Raw genomic sequence first — 17,299 nt, forward strand, 5'->3', positions numbered from 1 at the left:
TAAGGGTGGGAGAGGAGCGGGAGGGAGATAGGGAGGTGGGGGAGTAACTTTAGTACAAGTTGACTATATGGTGGGTATTGTAAAATGTGTCTGTGATTGTGTTTCTGTGGACGTTGACGCTTGTTTTGTTTCCAATGTTGCTTTTTGAGTATACGTTGAGATCTTCAATTGTTACTTTTCAAAGAATGATGAAGAAGATCAAAATAAACCTACCTTTTTTTTTTCGTGTGCACATTTGTATACCAAGCTACCAAAAGTCTTTCTAGGAATAACACAGTGTATGGTGGCAAGTTTTAATGACAAAAAAAAATGTAAAAGGAGAAAAAAGAAATATATTTCTGGTGATGTGTGAGCAGAACAATACAATTCTAATTTCATAGACAAGAAAACTGCTTGTACTTTTAGGAAAAGATTTTTATACTACTAGAGATTCGAGAGGGATATTTTTCATCTTCGGAGCCTGCGCCTGCTTTTCAGATTATCTGAAGATCAGAGGCAATAGCGGCGCTGTTCTGTACACTGCAATTTACACAAGTTTAGTTTTCTCCCATTTTTAAAAGAAAGGTTTCAGTCGACTAGAAACCAGATCTGAAAATGTTGAAGGCCAATCTTCAGATGCTTGTTAAGCCTCGACTTTCTCATGTAAAACTTTCCAACTTTAACTGCTGAAGAGCGTCAGTGTGTTAAATCTAACCTAAACTTCACATTGTATGGAAATTTTCCTTCTCAAAAGAAATTCAAAAAAACCAGGATTTCCCCCCATTTTGAGCTGAAAAAAAAAGGGGAAAGGATCATTGGGTTTACTTTCAAAATCATCTGAATTGAAAAGCAAGGATTGGGCCTGTTAAAGTTTGAGGTTCTGTATATTATATTTTGTTTTCTCTCTCTCTCTCTCTCTTCATTTAAAGAAGGACAAATGAATCTAAAGTCTAGTTTTAACGAACTGAATATACTGCCTAAATCTGGCATATGGTTCCATACTGATCCAAGACAGGCTTATCTAAACACTTACTATTTATAAACAAACAAACGATCAAATAATACCCATAACTTAATTCACTTGTTCAATCTACTGGAGTCTAGGATATAACATCTCTTTTCACTTTCCTTAGCATTGTGGTGATGAGCGGATATCTTTAAGGCAACAATGAAATAAGCTTTTTAAATATGGTAAAAAATGTTACTTCGTTTTAGTAGAGGATTTTGTTTTTTTAAAGAACAAATTGTTGGAAACCCTGTTTTCTGTTGCACAAGCCCAAATGTATTTTCCACAGATGTTTAATGCTCCAGAATAAAAATCGATTTTAGAACAACAATACCGATTTCTCATTGTGTTATACTGCTTCATCTAAAATTTTAGAAATATTTTCATTGTGTTTTCCTGAGTTCTATAGTGGCTCGTTAAGTGTATTATAAAGATCAATTTTTTGCCAGTGTAGGTGGGGGAAAAGTGTCCATAGAAGAAATGAAATTTATTCATTTCCAGTGTAGTAAGTGTTTCCTGGCTTCTACTCTAACCTACTCCGTTTCTAAATCAATTTTGCAAAGTATTTCTGAGACCTTCCTTCTTGGGTTAGATGCACCGTTATTTTAAATCTAGATAGGCTACAATGGCCATAAGGTGAGTGGGGAATTTTAAAAAATTCTTTGCAAACGAAATAAAATATTCCCACCTATGGTAGGAATGACCAGAATATATAACATAGGATTCCTTTTCCCCAGGGCTTGATCAGTAACTCCTGATTTAGAAGTCGTTTTACACTTTATGTCTCATGCAGAAACATAAGTGCCTGGAAAGTAAAACAAACAAAAAAAATTAGACCCTAAAGTTCAGATCAGCAGGAAACAATGAGAAATACAGTCAAGAGTCTCTTTCCCCTAATTTTGTTAACATAAAGAAAGAGTGCTCTAAAAGGCAACATTTTACTTTAAAAAGATGGGGGGGGGAAATCCTCTTTCTATGGGGTAGCCCAAAGAAAACAAAATAAGTTAAAAGATTTTTGGAGCTTACTGGAGAAAGAGAGGAAGGGAAGTAACTTGTCATAAAAAAATACGTGCAGTGTGCTGCAATAAAAGAATATGACCGCTATAAAACTTTACAGGGTATAAATTTCTGAAGGTTAAAGAACTAAACGGCTGTAAAGCAAACAGTGCAAGAAAACTTTCAGGAGCTCCTAAATTACTACAATGACTTGAGGATGTGGGGAAACCCAACACGTAAATACTCTTCTTTCAGCCTCAATCACATACAAAGTTTTTGTTTAAGGGATTTTTTAAAGGGGTGGAGGTGGGGGGAAGGGAGTATGTTAATTTATTCTTCTTTATTCTTTTCTTGCAGATGCCGTGAAAATCCAGCACTCTGGATGCTTCCCTTTGTTCTTTCTTTCTTAGCAATTCCAGGCTGCCAGAATCCCGAGCCATAAACTCACAACAACAACAACACACATACACACACACACACACATACACAGAAGTTCTGGCGAGACGTCTGGGCTTGGGAAGCTCTTTATCTGTTTACAGCCCTAGCCTTCCCCCTCCAGAGGAGAATGCCCAATTGTTTAGTCTCGGAATTGGAAACAATAGTGGTTTTCAGAAGCAAACCCGTTTTCCCTGCTTTATTGCTACTAAAAAGACTGGATGGTAGGAATAGTTTGCAGAAAACTCTGGGGCTTGCTTTTACTTTTTTATAACCACCTATCCGCAAAATGTCAAGAACGGTTTCCCGATTTCCATGCTTCACCCCTCCCTCAACAAATAAGTTTTCTCTCTCCCCCCACCCTCCCCGCGCCTCCATCCCTCCACCTTTCCCCTACTCTGTTTTTATTGGATTCATCTGTTTGTGTGGCTAGGGGGATTTTTAATTCGGATGGTCGCTAGATGGCGATGTTGCTCCATGTTAAAAATCGCAGACGAGCCTGTTCCTCAGCATTAAGGCTATTTAATAACACCTTGATTTCATTAGAAACAACAAACTGGGTATTGCAGAAGAGTATGAATAATCCTGAGAGATAAAATATAGGGTTAATTATAGCTACTTTGCCGATTTTACAGGCCACATCTATTTTTTCCTGCGTGTGTAAATTATATGAGATTCAAAAGAAGGTAAATCTGGGAATCCGGATGCTAGCAGGATTTGGGATGAAACACGCATCTGTTTTAAACGTCCATCTGAAAAACTGCTATTTTGTCTTCTACGCCGTTAGTTCGGTTTGTTATACGCCAACATTTTAATTATGCTAAAATCTAAGATTTACATGTTCAGAAATGAAAAAGAATGAATCAAAGATTTCGCGGGGAGGGGGGAGCGTGTTTTTTGCTTTTAAAAATGCTTGTACAGTCCTTTCTCATTTGTTTATTTAAAATTGTTTACACTCATAGACACCAAATAATGTCTCCATAACACATGTTTTACGGCTCTTGAAGCACTGTGTATGCTTGTATTTTTGCCCAGCGGTTCCATTACATTGCTGATTGCTTGCTCAACTGGCGTCCATAGGTATTTAAGAAAATATAAGAAAGGAGCCTAACCACAGTATAAAGTTAATCAAAAATAGTAAATTTACCGTGCTGAAATACTTAGAAAGATTCCACTGGTCTAGCAACAACAACGATATAAAGTTTTGTATCTGGAAATTCATTTTCATTCTGATCTTTCCCCCCTCCAAATTATGAATCAATAATTGTTAAAATATAGTCACACACATATAGGTAAGGAAGAAGCAAAACAAGGCAATACAATAATACAATTTTAACATAAGATTTCTTTTAAACTTTTGTATCAAAACATTCTCTGGATAAATGCTTCTCTTCACAGATACAACAAATGTATGACTTTTCAGTATATAATTTTCTGGAACGGAATATAACAAAATTAAAAGGATACACCACTGAAAGCAATAGTTTCCCATGCAGAATTTAATATGTTGTTTACAAATCTAAAATTTAAATAGCTCTAAATTGTATTTAAATATGCTAAAAACCCAAATACATATTTAAACAGAAATACCTGTAAAATTAATAGAAGTCCATTTTATACACTCAATAAAATGCAAAATAATGAAAAGTTATGGTTTCCGTAGTATGCTTTTTTTCTATGTTATTTCTTAATAAATCTTTCCTCTACTGGGTATTTATAAATTATCCTCTCTCTCTCTCTCTCTTTTTCTTTTTCTTATAATAGAAACATTTTCCTTTCATCAGGAATCACTAGTACAGTATATGAATGATTTAAGGTCAGCCATTGATTTCTGATGCATTGATGAGTTAGTACCACATGATGACCATAAAATTCTACTGCACTTGATAGAAATGCTAACTTCCAAGAACAACTGAATTGTCTCCTTCTCTGTCTCTCTCTATACCAACATCTGAGTTTATAATATGTTTTATTTTATATAAATCTATACAGACACACAAGAACGTAAGTTCCTTTCTGAAAATACTTTTGTCTTTTTATTTGGTTTTTATTTGTTTGTTTGTTACTGAAAGTAATCATCCTAATTTTTCTAAAAACACACACACACACAAAACCCTGAGATGTTTTGCTGTTTACTCAGGTGAACCATTTCTGTATCTATCTATCTATCTATCTATCTATCTATCTATCTATCTATCTATCTATCTATCTATCTATCTATCTATCTATCTATCTATGATAAAAACAATCTGTACTCAATCTATAGTAAAATTGTCTAGAAAAATAAAATCTTAACTTATCTTTTAGGGGAGAAGAAAATCTTAATTTTGCTTCTGCAAACACTCCAACATCAATAATTACTTCAAAAGGATTTTGGAATAGGATGAAATGATCCCTATGAAAAATAGAGGAAAAGAAATACTAAGGATGGTTTAAAACTTTTATTCTCTGATCCTAACTTTCTTTCTTTCTTTCTTTCTTTCTTTCTTTCTTTCTTTCTTTCTTTCTTTCTTTCTTTCTTTCTTTCTTTCTTTCTTTCTTTCTTTCTTTCTTTCTTTCTTTCTTTCTTTCGTAAAATGTTTCTGCTGTCCGTCTTTAATGTAGGTTTTTAAGCAAAACAATAGAAAGAGTGACTCTCTAGCAGGAACATTTTTAACTTTTTCTTATTAGCGTTTTGGAAGCAGATGATTGAAAATTGTCCCCCAGTTTGAGGTTGGGCACGAAATAATGTTTTATTCACCTTTTGTGTGTAAGTATAAGGTAGTTGGATGGAACGGAAAGCAATTTATGTGTAGGCAGGGAGGAAAGAAAGATACAGAAGTGTCTCTTTACGTCCCATTGAAGGTTGAAAGATTGAAAAATATAGCTGGAAGTATATAGGGGGTGTAAGGAGAGAGGGTGTTAGGGACACTGAGAAGCGTTTAAGTTGGGAGGGTTTTGTGTAGTTATTATCTGAAATATGTTACAGAAATATTTGCTGACTGCCATAAATGAATTTCAAAATCTACCCCCTGTGTGTTTATATTGTGGAAAACTGCAGTGTTGGCATGTTAGGGGTAACTTTGCTCGGCTGTTACCAAATGTCAATAAAATACAAAGTCTTGCTACCTCATTCCCCCCCATCCCACCCCCTCTTCTTCCCAGCTTCCGTAAGCACCATGTTAAAAAAAAATTAAAAGTTGAAGTTGGAGGGGAGTGGAGATGGGGGAACCAGCATCAGTTAATGTCCATAAAGGTTCTGGTTTGGATGTGATAAGCGAAACAATTCTTTAGGTTGCCATCATGCCCAGCGACATCTTTAACAAATCCTCTCCGGTGGGAGGGAGGGGGAGATGGGATGGGGGGGGGGGTAGCGGGGAGCCACAAAAAGTCAATGTTGTATATGAAAAAACTGTCATCATTTTAATTCAATATTGACACCCCAACATCTTGCAATAATGAGAAAGGTTCCAATCGAAACCTCTGTTTTATAGCAGTAGAGGAAGGAACTCATAAAACCCTACCAGCTTTTATGTAGTGCGGTATAAACAACAACAACATCCCTGGCTTTATGGCGTTTTATAGTTGGTTAAACAGTTTACAGCCTTTTGGGGGGGCTATTACAAACGCAATTCCCTTCATGGGATAGTTAAACCTTTATCAATAATAAGGAAATTGATCATTAAAATGTTAAATATGACTACCTCGTTTGTTTTAAAATATGTTTAGGATAAGAAGCTGTATGATTTGATAACTTGTATTAAAATACCAATTACATTTATAGGACCTTTTAAAACTGGTAGCAATTAAATCCTGTTCTTTTACAGTTTTCCAAAGCGACCCTGACATTTAAAAAGGCTAAAACTGCCTCGTTAAAATTTTGAAATTAACGACTGAGCGCGCCTCTCTTTGATTTTCCAGCACTCCCCAAAAATCAATCTTTTGGGTGGTCTAGGTATTTGATTTGTTGTGAGGCGAGAGATATCTCATTAATGTAGGTAGTTAAACATATTTAATCCGTATATTCACCCCACCTCTCTCCCTCTCTCTCTCTCGCTCTCTCTCTCTCCCTCCCTCTCTGGCTTTTCCTTCTTTATTCCCTCACACTCTTCTTTTCACAATCATGCAGTGCAGAGTCCGTGTGGAGTAAGGAGAAGCCAATAGGATGAGGTTTTGGTAATAGATGCAAATGATCATGAAAAGACACTGCAAAATATGAAACAACTCATTTGCGCCGAAGTAAATCACTGAAAACTGTTTATGAACTGGCATCTCTTCTTGGAAATGTAAAGCGAGAACTCTATAAGTGGCGATTTTTTTAGGGGGGGGGGAGCAGGAATTCAATATCATGCAGGCTTAGAGTTTTGATTATATCCTCCTTTTATATTCCTGGAAATCACAAACTGTTGTTGCTTAGCATCTTAGCTCTTTCTGCGCTAATAGATTCCCGTGGTTTTTTTTTTTTTAAAAAAATTAAAATGAGCTCTTATTTTGTCAATTCACTGTTCTCCAAATACAAAACCGGGGACTCTCTGCGCCCCAACTACTATGACTGTGGCTTTGCTCAGGATCTTGGAGGTAGACCCACAGTTGTGTATGGACCCAGCACGGGTGGTACCTTCCAGCATCCGACCCAAATTCAGGAGTTCTACCACGGAGCATCCTCTCTCTCCAGCTCCCCTTACCAACAGAATCCCTGCGCTGTAGCGTGCCATGGGGACCCAAGCAACTTCTATGGATACGACCCATTGCAAAGACAGAGCCTGTTCAGTGCCCAGGAATCGGACTTGGTGCAGTACACGGATTGCAAGCTAGCTTCCAGCGGCCTGGGGGAAGAGGCGGAGAATTCAGAGCAGAGTCCTTCTCCGACACAGCTTTTCCCTTGGATGCGACCGCAAGGTGAGGCGAAATAGAAAGGGCAGAGAGGAGGCATTTCCTGAGCCCATAAAGTATCCCCTTTCCACAGTGACTTTTTACTGCTTTATGGGGGTAAACTTTTGCACTTGTAAATTGCTTTATAGTTTAATTACCCTGAAGGAGACCTTTTTCTTCTCCTTGTGGAGAGCTGGGCTTTCAATGTGGGGCGCTTCCCCTAAAGTTTATTGCACTTTTATAGCCTGAAAGCGCCTTCATTTGAGGGTGTTTTTGTGTTTTGTTTTGTTCTGGTTTTGGTTTTCGCCCGGGGTCTAGCTATACACTGTGCTTTGACTACAAAGGAGTGGGGAGAGATTTTTTTTTTTTTTTGCAAGTGAACCCATTTTTGCTAGCCCCGCTCTGGGAGAGTGGGTTGTGTGATTTTTCCACCCCCACACGCTTTCCTTGAGAGTTATCCCCCCCCCCACACACCTTTGTAATGTTATAGAAGAGTAGGGTCTGTCTCTGTGTTTGTTTCCTGCCTTTGCTTCTGTGTCTCCTCTCTCCTTTCCTCCCCCCCCCCCCTTCGCTTTCTATTCCGGAGCCTGGTTTATGTATCTTTCAACCTCCTTCTCTTCTCCCCCAACCTTTGCCACCCCCCAGCAGCCGCTGGACGCAGACGGGGGAGGCAGACCTACAGCCGCTACCAAACCCTGGAGCTGGAGAAGGAATTTCTCTTTAATCCCTACCTGACCCGCAAACGGAGGATCGAGGTGTCGCACGCCCTGGGACTGACAGAAAGGCAGGTCAAAATCTGGTTCCAGAACAGAAGGATGAAATGGAAAAAGGAAAACAACAAAGACAAGTTTCCCAGCAGCAAATGCGAGCAGGAAGAACTGGAAAAACAGAAAATGGAAAGAGCCCAGGAGGTGGATGAGGAAGGGGACGGACAGAAGGGGGACAAGAAATAAGATTTTTAAGAACTGAGAGGCAAGCACTAAGGGTCTGATGGGATCCTGACTCTTACATTAATGGCAGTTAATGTAAGGGGGGGGAGGGGAAACAATGCATAGAAAAGAGGGGGGAAACCCTTTTATTGCTGTAAAACAATATAGCTGTAAGCACCCACTTTCCCTGATTGTCCTTTGGTACAATGAACAGTATGCAAAAGAGATCCGGAGGTCTTTCTAGCCTTTCGCCAGTTATTAACTAGTGGTAGTGTATCGCAATAGCTTATGTAAAACATGACTGTGAATTTTCTCTCTCTCTCTCGCTCTCTTCTTTGCTGGGGGGTTGGTTAACTCTGCTTTCAATGCTATAGGAGTTTATGTGAAATTATATTGTGCACTTTTGAACCCTCCTCCTTTTTGTTGTGGTTAACTGTATGTACTGGAGGTAGCTATTGAAACGGACATCCCGACAACATGAAACTGCCTATTTATGCTGTAGTTATCTCTCCTACTCTGTCTCTCCCTCTCTTTTATGATTATTATTTCGTCACTTTCCTTGCTTCTGTTCTTGGGGTTTGGTTTGGGGGTTTGTTTGTTTTTTTTTTGTTTGTTTGTTTTGTTTTGTTTTTTTACAATTTTGTGTCTCTTCCAAAAGGCTTTTCTTCTTCTTCTTCTTCTTCTCCTCCTCTCTCCTTTAGTTAGCATGCGCACAGTGGAGCAAGTTGTAAAGTGATCCTTAGGTTTACTGTGAAAAAGAATGTATACTGTATACGTGAATTACTTTATGGGGGAACTAATGATATATTTTGTTGTTCTTTCATCACTTTGTTCTATTGTCTAAACCTGGAAGCGGCGGAAGAAAGTTACAATAAAGTTTACAAGCGAGAATCCCGTGACATCATTCTTTTACTCTGCTTCATTTCCTCCAGGACTACTTTGATAGAAAGGAAATAAAAGTCAATTGTGTCAGAATTGCAGACCTTGCAGTCAAAGGAGTGCTTACCCTGTAGCGAGACTGAAGAGTTTAGGTTGCTATTAAGGCTGGAGGAGGCAGAGGCTGAATTGGCTCGCAGGGTTTTTCTTCTTTGGAAGTGTGTGGGGCGGGGGGATGGATTGTTTTGCTGTTGTTTTTTAACAGTTCATATATGTTGACAGATTAGGTGGCTGTGTGGAAATCCTTCCTCAAGGTAAATATTTCTTTCATTGCTTACTCCCAGTTTCCCCAAGATGAATCCCAATCACTCAGAAATGAATCACTCCCCCCCCATCCCCTAATCTGTTTGCAGAATTGTCAGTTATGCAATTGAGTGGCTGACATGCTAACCCTTCCTGCTTTGCCTGATATCTTCCACCATGTAACTACTGAAGTGTGTGTGCTTGAGGTTTATTTTCCCTTTCAACAGAACCTTGGAAAGGCGGAACAGCGAAAATCTGAGATGCAGATCAATCATTATCCTCTCATTTCTCAGTAAGGCTTTGATTTAAAAACGAGAAGGGGAGAGAGAGAGAGAGAGACAGGTTACTTTTTGGAAGATCTCCCTGCTTCCCCAGCAGAAAGCTAAGCAGCCAGCTGGTAACGCTTTACTTATAGTTGTAATTGGCTGCCCTAGAACCGCTGACAAGCTAAACAAGGGATCTGTATAGTCTTTATTTTTCGCAACAAGGAAAGCAAATGCCAGCTCAATGCGCAGCTCAACGCCCGTGGCACGAGAATGAATTAAATATACGGCCGAATAGCTCTTTTTATTTTTTTTTTACAAAAACCCTAAAGTATTAGGTATCAATGAGGCATTTGTCTTTTCGGGGCTACAGATAAGGGGGTGGGGGGAAGGGTGTACAGGCTCCTGAAAAACTACGACAAAGACAGTGGAAATCTTATGGGGCGAAGGAAGGAATTTTAGACAGAATCAATAAAGGAATAAAGAGAGCCCCGTTCATTTATTTCTCCCAGCAAAGAGAGAGAGAGAAAGATGCTGTTTTATAACCAAAGTGTTTCTAGCCTCCCTCCCCCCCCCCTTCGTCTCAGTTGAAAACTGATTACAGGTTGCTTATCGACTCCAGCACAATTCCGCCCCATTCTCGCATAGATCTTGGAGGGTTTATATCACATCCATTATTTATCATATTTTATAAATCCAGCCATACTCTAGTTCTTTTTTTTTTTTTCCACATTACCAGGAGCCAGTGGGGAAGCTGGCTGCTGATTGGAGCGGGCAAAATCACGTGCCCCGGAGTCACATGGTCAGGGAGGAAAAAGGGGGTCCTTTTTGGTGTAAATCTGGACTCTAATTCCGTAATATATCACGGTACCTCGTAAAACCGACACTAAAACGTCCCGGCCTACAAATCACCCGGCCAAATTATGAGTTCATTGTATTATGCGAATGCTTTATTTTCTAAATATCAAGCCGCAAGTTCAGTTTTCCCATCCGGCGTCTTTCCTGAGCAAACTTCGTGCGCTTTTGCCTCCAATACCCAGCGAACGGGGTATGGATCCGGTTCCAGCGCCTCGTTTGCTACCAGCATGCCTGGGCTCTACGCCAATGGGAGTAGCATGCACCCCCAAACCTCCAGCATGTATTCCACCAGCTACGGCCTGGAAACCAGTTCTTTCAACATGCACTGTTCTCCGTTTGAGCAAAACCTCTCGATGATGTGCCCGGGAGACGCCTCCAAGCAGACTTGCAGCAAAACGGATCAGAGGGACTCAGACTTGCAAAGCGAGAGCAACTTCCGGATCTATCCCTGGATGAGGAGTACAGGTAAGTCAAAAGCCTCCTTAAAGAAAGTCGCCGGGGGGGGATGTAAATTATTTTATGGCGTGCGGGAGGGGTGGGGGGGGGAAATGAGGGGAGGGGAGGGGGGAATTGTCCCCAACTCCTTTTATGACGTTTCGCCGAAAAGGAAACGCTCTTTCGCTCTCTCTCTGCCTTCGAGAGGGAGAGAGAGACACCCCCCACCCCACCCCCATAAACCCATCCTTTTAGCTTTAAATATTTATTAGAGCGGCTGGTGCTGCGTGTATGCGATGCAAAAGGCAGTTTGTCTTAGCGAGGAAAGGCAGGGCTGCAAAATCATAACCATTAGCTAATTGTCCCCATACTTAACTCTATTTTTTTAAAATGTTTTTGTTTGCTTGTTCCTAAAGAAACTCCGTACAGGCGGCTCGCAGGGTTTTTTTTTTTTTTTTAAATAAAATTAATTAATTAATTTTGCTGGCTTGTTTAAGATTGCTAGAGCGCTAATTACCAGACCCTTAGCATAACGTCCCAGACAGCGCAATTAAGCCCTGAATGTGACCATTCGTCTAATAGAAACGGCAACACATAATTCCAGTTTGCAATTCAATCCCTGCTTTCAAAATTGTGAAATTGCGGAAGGGGAACAAATAAATAAATAAAGAGATGCGGGTCTCGTGTAAATAACGCAGCGGCTAGAATCACTGATTAATCAGGGTCGGCGTGTTTATGCTTTTTCATGGCCTATTGGAGAAGCTCTGGATAAGGTGCTGATCAGCGGTAATGGACCCTGCATTGGACTTATTAGACAAAGTGCCTACACCAGGTTCCAAAAGTTGTTAGACCCACATGATGCTGTCAGAGTGATGAACAAACGCTGGCCGTGGAACTGTGGGTTCTGTTTCCTCGCCACAAGATAAGGGGAGAGGGACATGATCTCATGAAGTGAAGCTGCCTACTTAGCATATGTATTTAAAATACAAATCTGTCTAATGCACCCATCCCGGCTGGCATACGTATATTTCATTCACAAACACGCGTCCTCTCAGCATATTAGTGTCAATTAACATTTAATAAATATCCTTATTCATTGCAAGAGATAGTGTTCTGCCATACCCTTGGTTTCCCAATAAACTGAATTCATTTCAATAATTAAGAAATGCACTGGTTATAAGGCGTGAAAACGCTGGCCTGTCTCTCTCTCTCTCTCTCTCTCTTTTTGTTGGACGAAATCATTTCTAATTCTTATCTGGTCTTTCTGAGACCACTACCTAGCAAACTGAAATATTAATATCTCGTTTTCACTCTAAAGGCAGGTTTTTAAAGAAGGATTGCTGCCGCATTGAAAGCAGTGTGGAACATGTGAGCTCATTTCGATGCTACTAAAAGCTCTGACTTTCCTATGATTTGCCAGATTGCAACTTGATAGCCTCCTGAGTGATGAGTTAACTTTAAGCCAGATAGTTTGAACGTGTCTTGGTAGGAAACTTCAGGGGAGAACAAACTCCTGCCCAATGTATGTGCCAGTTGAAGGAAACCCAATGCAGGCGATTGAGCAAGCAAGAGTTTACCCTATACTTATTTGTGGTCAGTATTTTCCATTACCTGCTCCATAATTCATTCACTTTTACAGCTGATGTATCAAAGACCAAATATTTCTGGTTGTGAACACTTCATCTCTGCCTTTCGATTTAAGGATTCCCCACTCCTTCTTTCTAAAATGTGCCACAGGATAACAACAAGGCTAGGGAGGATTTTGAAGTCGTGCGAATATGCTGGATTCCTGCGAAGACAAGCCCTCCAAGAGGCATATTTTGTGGTTTGCAGTGCCTAAAACTAAAACACTACCTGCTCCTAGAGATCCCCCACCACCACCACTTTTGCCCACCGTGTAATTGCGTTTGTGGAATTTCATCTGCGATGGGAAGATAGTATAGCAATTCCCCATTCAGCAACAGTTTATGGCTCTTTCCTCAACAGATTTTACAACCCACATTCCACAGAATTGCACATTTTACTTCCTTGCCCCTTTTACAGCTCGCCTGGCCGTTTTCCTTTTCCTTTCTTTAATAAGTCTTTTCTTCCTTACCTCCCCCCCCCCCCAAAAAAAAAGTCCACTGGAATGTTTTGGATGGATGTCGAGGGCTTGTATTGGCCATCCTGGGTATCAACTGAATAGAAACCACAAACATCATGATGCTGCATAATTATTTCCAATTGAATTCCAGCAAATGGCACGAAAATGTGCTCTGGTTTCATTCCAGTCCCCTTTCACAGACAACTAAATAGTTGCGGGTAATGCCGGATGACTGCCGAGTCTTTGTTTCAGCCTGTTCCCATGTAGATAAAAATATCCTCTTCAAAAACCTCTGGTTATGCAGCCCCATCTTTCTGACAGATTTTTAAAAAAATACCCCACTTTCATCTGGGGAAGTAACATTATCCATGTCAACCACTGCCTGCCCCTTGCCAGTAGACCAGAGCAATGTAATATAGAAAATATTCCGTTAAATAATTAAGACCATTGCGCAGCTTACAAACAGGGCTAAATGATGACAGCTTTAACAGAGGACAAATAATTGAAATGGTATATTTAGCAGAGGCTTCTATCTAGCTATGGAAAGTATTTATTAATGTATTTATTCCCTGGTTAATGGGAAATTTCTTAGGTTAAAAAATAAAAACAAATGCTTTAATATGAAAGTGGTAGCAAACTTGTTGAAGTTCTCTCCCACACAAACACAATCTGAAAATAGGTAACACTTCCCCCCGCTCCCCAGATAAGAAAAATAATTAAATATGCGATGGGTGTGTGTGTGTGTTCTATTAGAATGTTATATTCTTCCAAAAATACAAGGATCGGATTCTAAGTTGTCAGCGCTCTTTTGAGGAAACAACTGGGGATCTGCCGTTGGTGTATTACATAGCTAGGCTATTATGGACAATATCTGGAATATGTTTAAAGAAAAAAACAACCAAACAACCAAACAAACAAAAAGGCAACCCAACAGCTACCCAGAGTTCATTTGATTCTAATTTATTGTTTCACAGGGACTGACAGGAAAAGAGGACGTCAGACCTACACCAGGTACCAAACCCTGGAGCTGGAGAAAGAATTCCACTATAACCGCTATTTGACCAGAAGAAGACGCATCGAAATCGCTCATGCTTTGTGCCTGACAGAGAGGCAGATCAAAATCTGGTTCCAGAACAGACGCATGAAGTGGAAAAAAGAAAATAAAACCGCATGCACCAGTTCAAATAGCCAGGAAAAACCAGACGCTGAAGATGATGAAGAAGAATGAAAGGGATGGGTTTGGGTGAAGGGGACTTTAGTCCAGAAAGCTAATCCAGGAAACGTGAAACCTAAACATAAAGGACTATATATATATATATATATATATATAAAATAAATGAAATCAAAATAAAAACAAGCCTAAGAATGGTGCATTCTGTTTCCTGATACTGAAAAAAAAAATACTACCTATGTTAGTCTCTTTTTTTTTTTTGTACAATAGAATGGATAATAATATCTACCTATTAAATGTGGCTTTAGAGTCAGATAGACACATTTTTCTATGTGAGTCTTCATACAGTACAAGTATTTGTAAATCTCCCTGTTTGTATTTCCTTGTGTACTTTTTTGGTATGAAGTAATGTGGCCGTGTTAGCACCTTTAATTAGAAAATGTGATCTGAAAGTATGAAGGGAAATTATACATAGCGTATATAGTACTCTGTACATAATATGAATTATGATGATCGCTTGTTCTGTTGTAACCTCTGTGGTTCTTTTCTGGTTGCGATGTTGTTTTTGTCTGTGTATATTTTTACCTGGACCACTTCCTTGTTCAAGTCATTAGAAAAAATGAATTAATATTGTGCTGAGTAAAGCGGTGTATATCAAGGTAGACGATTATTTAATAGCAGCGAGTTTCTTTTTCCTGGTTTGTGATTATTATTCTTCAAAATAATAATAATAAAAACACCCACCAATAGTCTAAAACTGTGTTCAGTTCATTGCACTTTTCTTATGTGTTTGCATTATTAGAATTCAGTTGTTTATTTCTGGATATAAAGAAAATATCCCCTTTAATTTCCCCTGATACGTCATCTTATTCGGACCAGATAATTTTCAGCATAACAGTCGTATTTAACATTTTAATGACATTTCTACAAATGTTAAGACTTTAAAACATTTAGCGAAATAAAACTCATAGTCGGGTATAAAAAAACAATTGCCAAGAATATGGATTTGCAGATTTCACTCTTTTCCCTTCCTCCAAATATCTTCAGAGATTATTCTACTGGGAAAAAAGACGGGAAAGGTAAAAGCAGAGAAGCAAGAAACAATAAAAAAAAAACCCTATTTCTATATTATATATTGATTCTTGTGACTAATCTGACCCTTTCCCTAGGACACAAGATATTTTGCTATGGTTTGGGGTTTGTTGTTCCCCCCTTTCGATTGCTTTATCGTGGATTGTAAGTATTTCATTAGCACGGCATAATGTTTAACATCAAAACACACATAAAATAAATGAAACCAATTAAACTCAGGAAAATCAACAATGCAAAACAACGGTAACTAATTTTAAGCACTTGCGAGCATCTCTCTCTCTCTCTCTCTCTCTCTCCCTCTTTTTAACATTTCCAGTGTACGCAATAAAGGAACGTATTCTTCAAGTAGGAGATGTACGCAGTTCTAGAAATGTGTGTGTAATAGGAATACGAATATAGCAGACCGCGTGGAATTAGGTGTAGCTGTTAAATGGCTTCTTTCTTTCTTTCTTTCTCACGGAAGCTGAAAACATTTAATAAAATATCTTTCTTTCATTTTACCCCCAATACACAACACTTGATTTCCACTTATTAATACAGTGGGATGCCGAAATAAGAATATTAAAGCTTTTAGATAAAATAATGTAACACATTACTAAAAAAAAAATCACGGTGTTAGGCCACTTACTATATGGATCATATATTATGGCGTTTACACAGAAATCCCACTTGATCAGAGAATAAAAGGTGAAAACTAAATGTTCCCTTATCAAATCCCCCCATTGTCATGTGTTTTCATACACACTCTTTCCAGAGCGAAAACTGGGTTCCAGAAAATTCCTATTGCTCGTGAAAGGTGTCTTGCTGTATTGGGCCAGATCTATTGTCCCTGGGACATGTACCTCTACAGCGACGGGCATCTCTGAATTAAGGATTTTTTTAAAAAATCTTTATTATGCTCAATCTATTGAAGCACATCTTATCAGCGTAGTAGCAAATCTTACAGCCCGCCCGTGATTTCCACACACGAAAATTACCTAGTGTCAGGATTTCCAATTAACGTTCTGAGTGCGTGGTGTGTTGGATCCTAAATACGTAGTGACACATAAATACATAGGGTTAGATTACGTTCTAGATACAGACAGCATTTCTCTTTCAATATATTTGCATTTCTCTATTTCCAAATTCTCCGACGCCCGCAATGGTTCATTTTCTGTTTTAGCAGAAGGATTCACAATTACACAGCTAAATAAGGTTAAAATAAAACCCGCTGCTTGAACATCGCCTGTCCTTTAAAAATCTTTTTTTAGCCTTCTGTGTAAGGTCTGATTCTGGCACCTCCATTAAATCCCCCACCAGGGAAAAAAAGAAAAAAAAAGATCTTTGCATATTCTTATATTTTTGTTTAAAAAATAAAAGATGGCGTCTAAGAAAAAGACTGCCGGTAAAGCAGTCATGAAGAAATGCAATAAATTCCTTGTTGTTTTATGAAAATTTACAACTTTGTGATAGAACTTTATGAGTGGCTGGGTTCTGGGATTGGCCAGAGCCGGTCATGTGGACTGCTAACCGTGAACATGAACTTTTTATGATTTCCCATGTGGTTATATTGCACCATTCTTTTGGCCGCTGTACCTTGGGTCGGATCAGTGTCCTCTATAGGGCTCTTGCTTCTTTACATTGTTTTACTTTCGTGTATAAACTCGAAAGGGCTAAAAGGGGGAGGAGGTGGTGGAGGGGGGTAAACACAAGACACACGCACTCTCACCCCCCAAAAGAGAGCGAGAGAGACTTAAAAGGTTTTTTTATTTTAATTCCTGTGTTAATTTGCCTGCTGATTTTGGAGTCTCAGTAGTAATGGAGGGGAAGTGGAGATTCTGTACCGAGTGGAGGCTGATATTTTTCAAGGAGGGAAGTTACTCCATTTTCTGTGCAAATGACAGCAATGCAAGAAGCTATCACAAGTCAGAGAGACAATCGACGGCTATCAGGTTGGGACAATATTTGTCAGCTAAAAGATAAACAAACGCTACTTGCTTAAAAAAAAAAACTTATACCACAGAAATGGACGTCAAAAGGTAA

The 17,299-nt window shown here is 39.1% G+C and overlaps 2 protein-coding genes across 3 annotated transcripts; both read left to right on the top strand.

Moving 5' to 3' along the window:
* Nucleotides 1-6,597: 6,597 nt before the first annotated feature.
* Nucleotides 6,598-10,459, top strand: HOXB8 (homeobox B8). 2 transcript variants are annotated; one of them, XM_073325963.1, is made up of 3 exons: nucleotides 6,598-7,294; nucleotides 7,913-9,386; nucleotides 10,378-10,459. In XM_073325963.1, exons 1-2 carry the CDS (start codon nucleotides 6,874-6,876, stop codon nucleotides 8,218-8,220), a joined length of 729 nt encoding a protein of 242 aa, XP_073182064.1. In that variant the 5' UTR covers nucleotides 6,598-6,873; the 3' UTR covers nucleotides 8,221-9,386; nucleotides 10,378-10,459. The 2 variants fall into 2 exon arrangements, with proteins under 2 accessions (XP_073182064.1, XP_073182065.1); XM_073325964.1 differs by having other exon boundaries at nucleotides 7,916-9,386.
* Nucleotides 10,460-10,476: 17 nt separating this feature from the next.
* Nucleotides 10,477-14,356, top strand: HOXB7 (homeobox B7). The gene is made up of 2 exons (XM_073325965.1): nucleotides 10,477-10,961; nucleotides 13,989-14,356. The coding sequence occupies exons 1-2, from the start codon at nucleotides 10,562-10,564 to the stop codon at nucleotides 14,240-14,242; spliced, it is 654 nt and encodes a 217-aa protein (XP_073182066.1). The 5' UTR covers nucleotides 10,477-10,561; the 3' UTR covers nucleotides 14,243-14,356.
* Nucleotides 14,357-17,299: the final 2,943 nt, after the last annotated feature.

This window comes from Lepidochelys kempii, chromosome 27 (assembly GCF_965140265.1).
Source record: "Lepidochelys kempii isolate rLepKem1 chromosome 27, rLepKem1.hap2, whole genome shotgun sequence".
Lineage (NCBI taxonomy): Eukaryota > Metazoa > Chordata > Testudines > Cheloniidae > Lepidochelys > Lepidochelys kempii.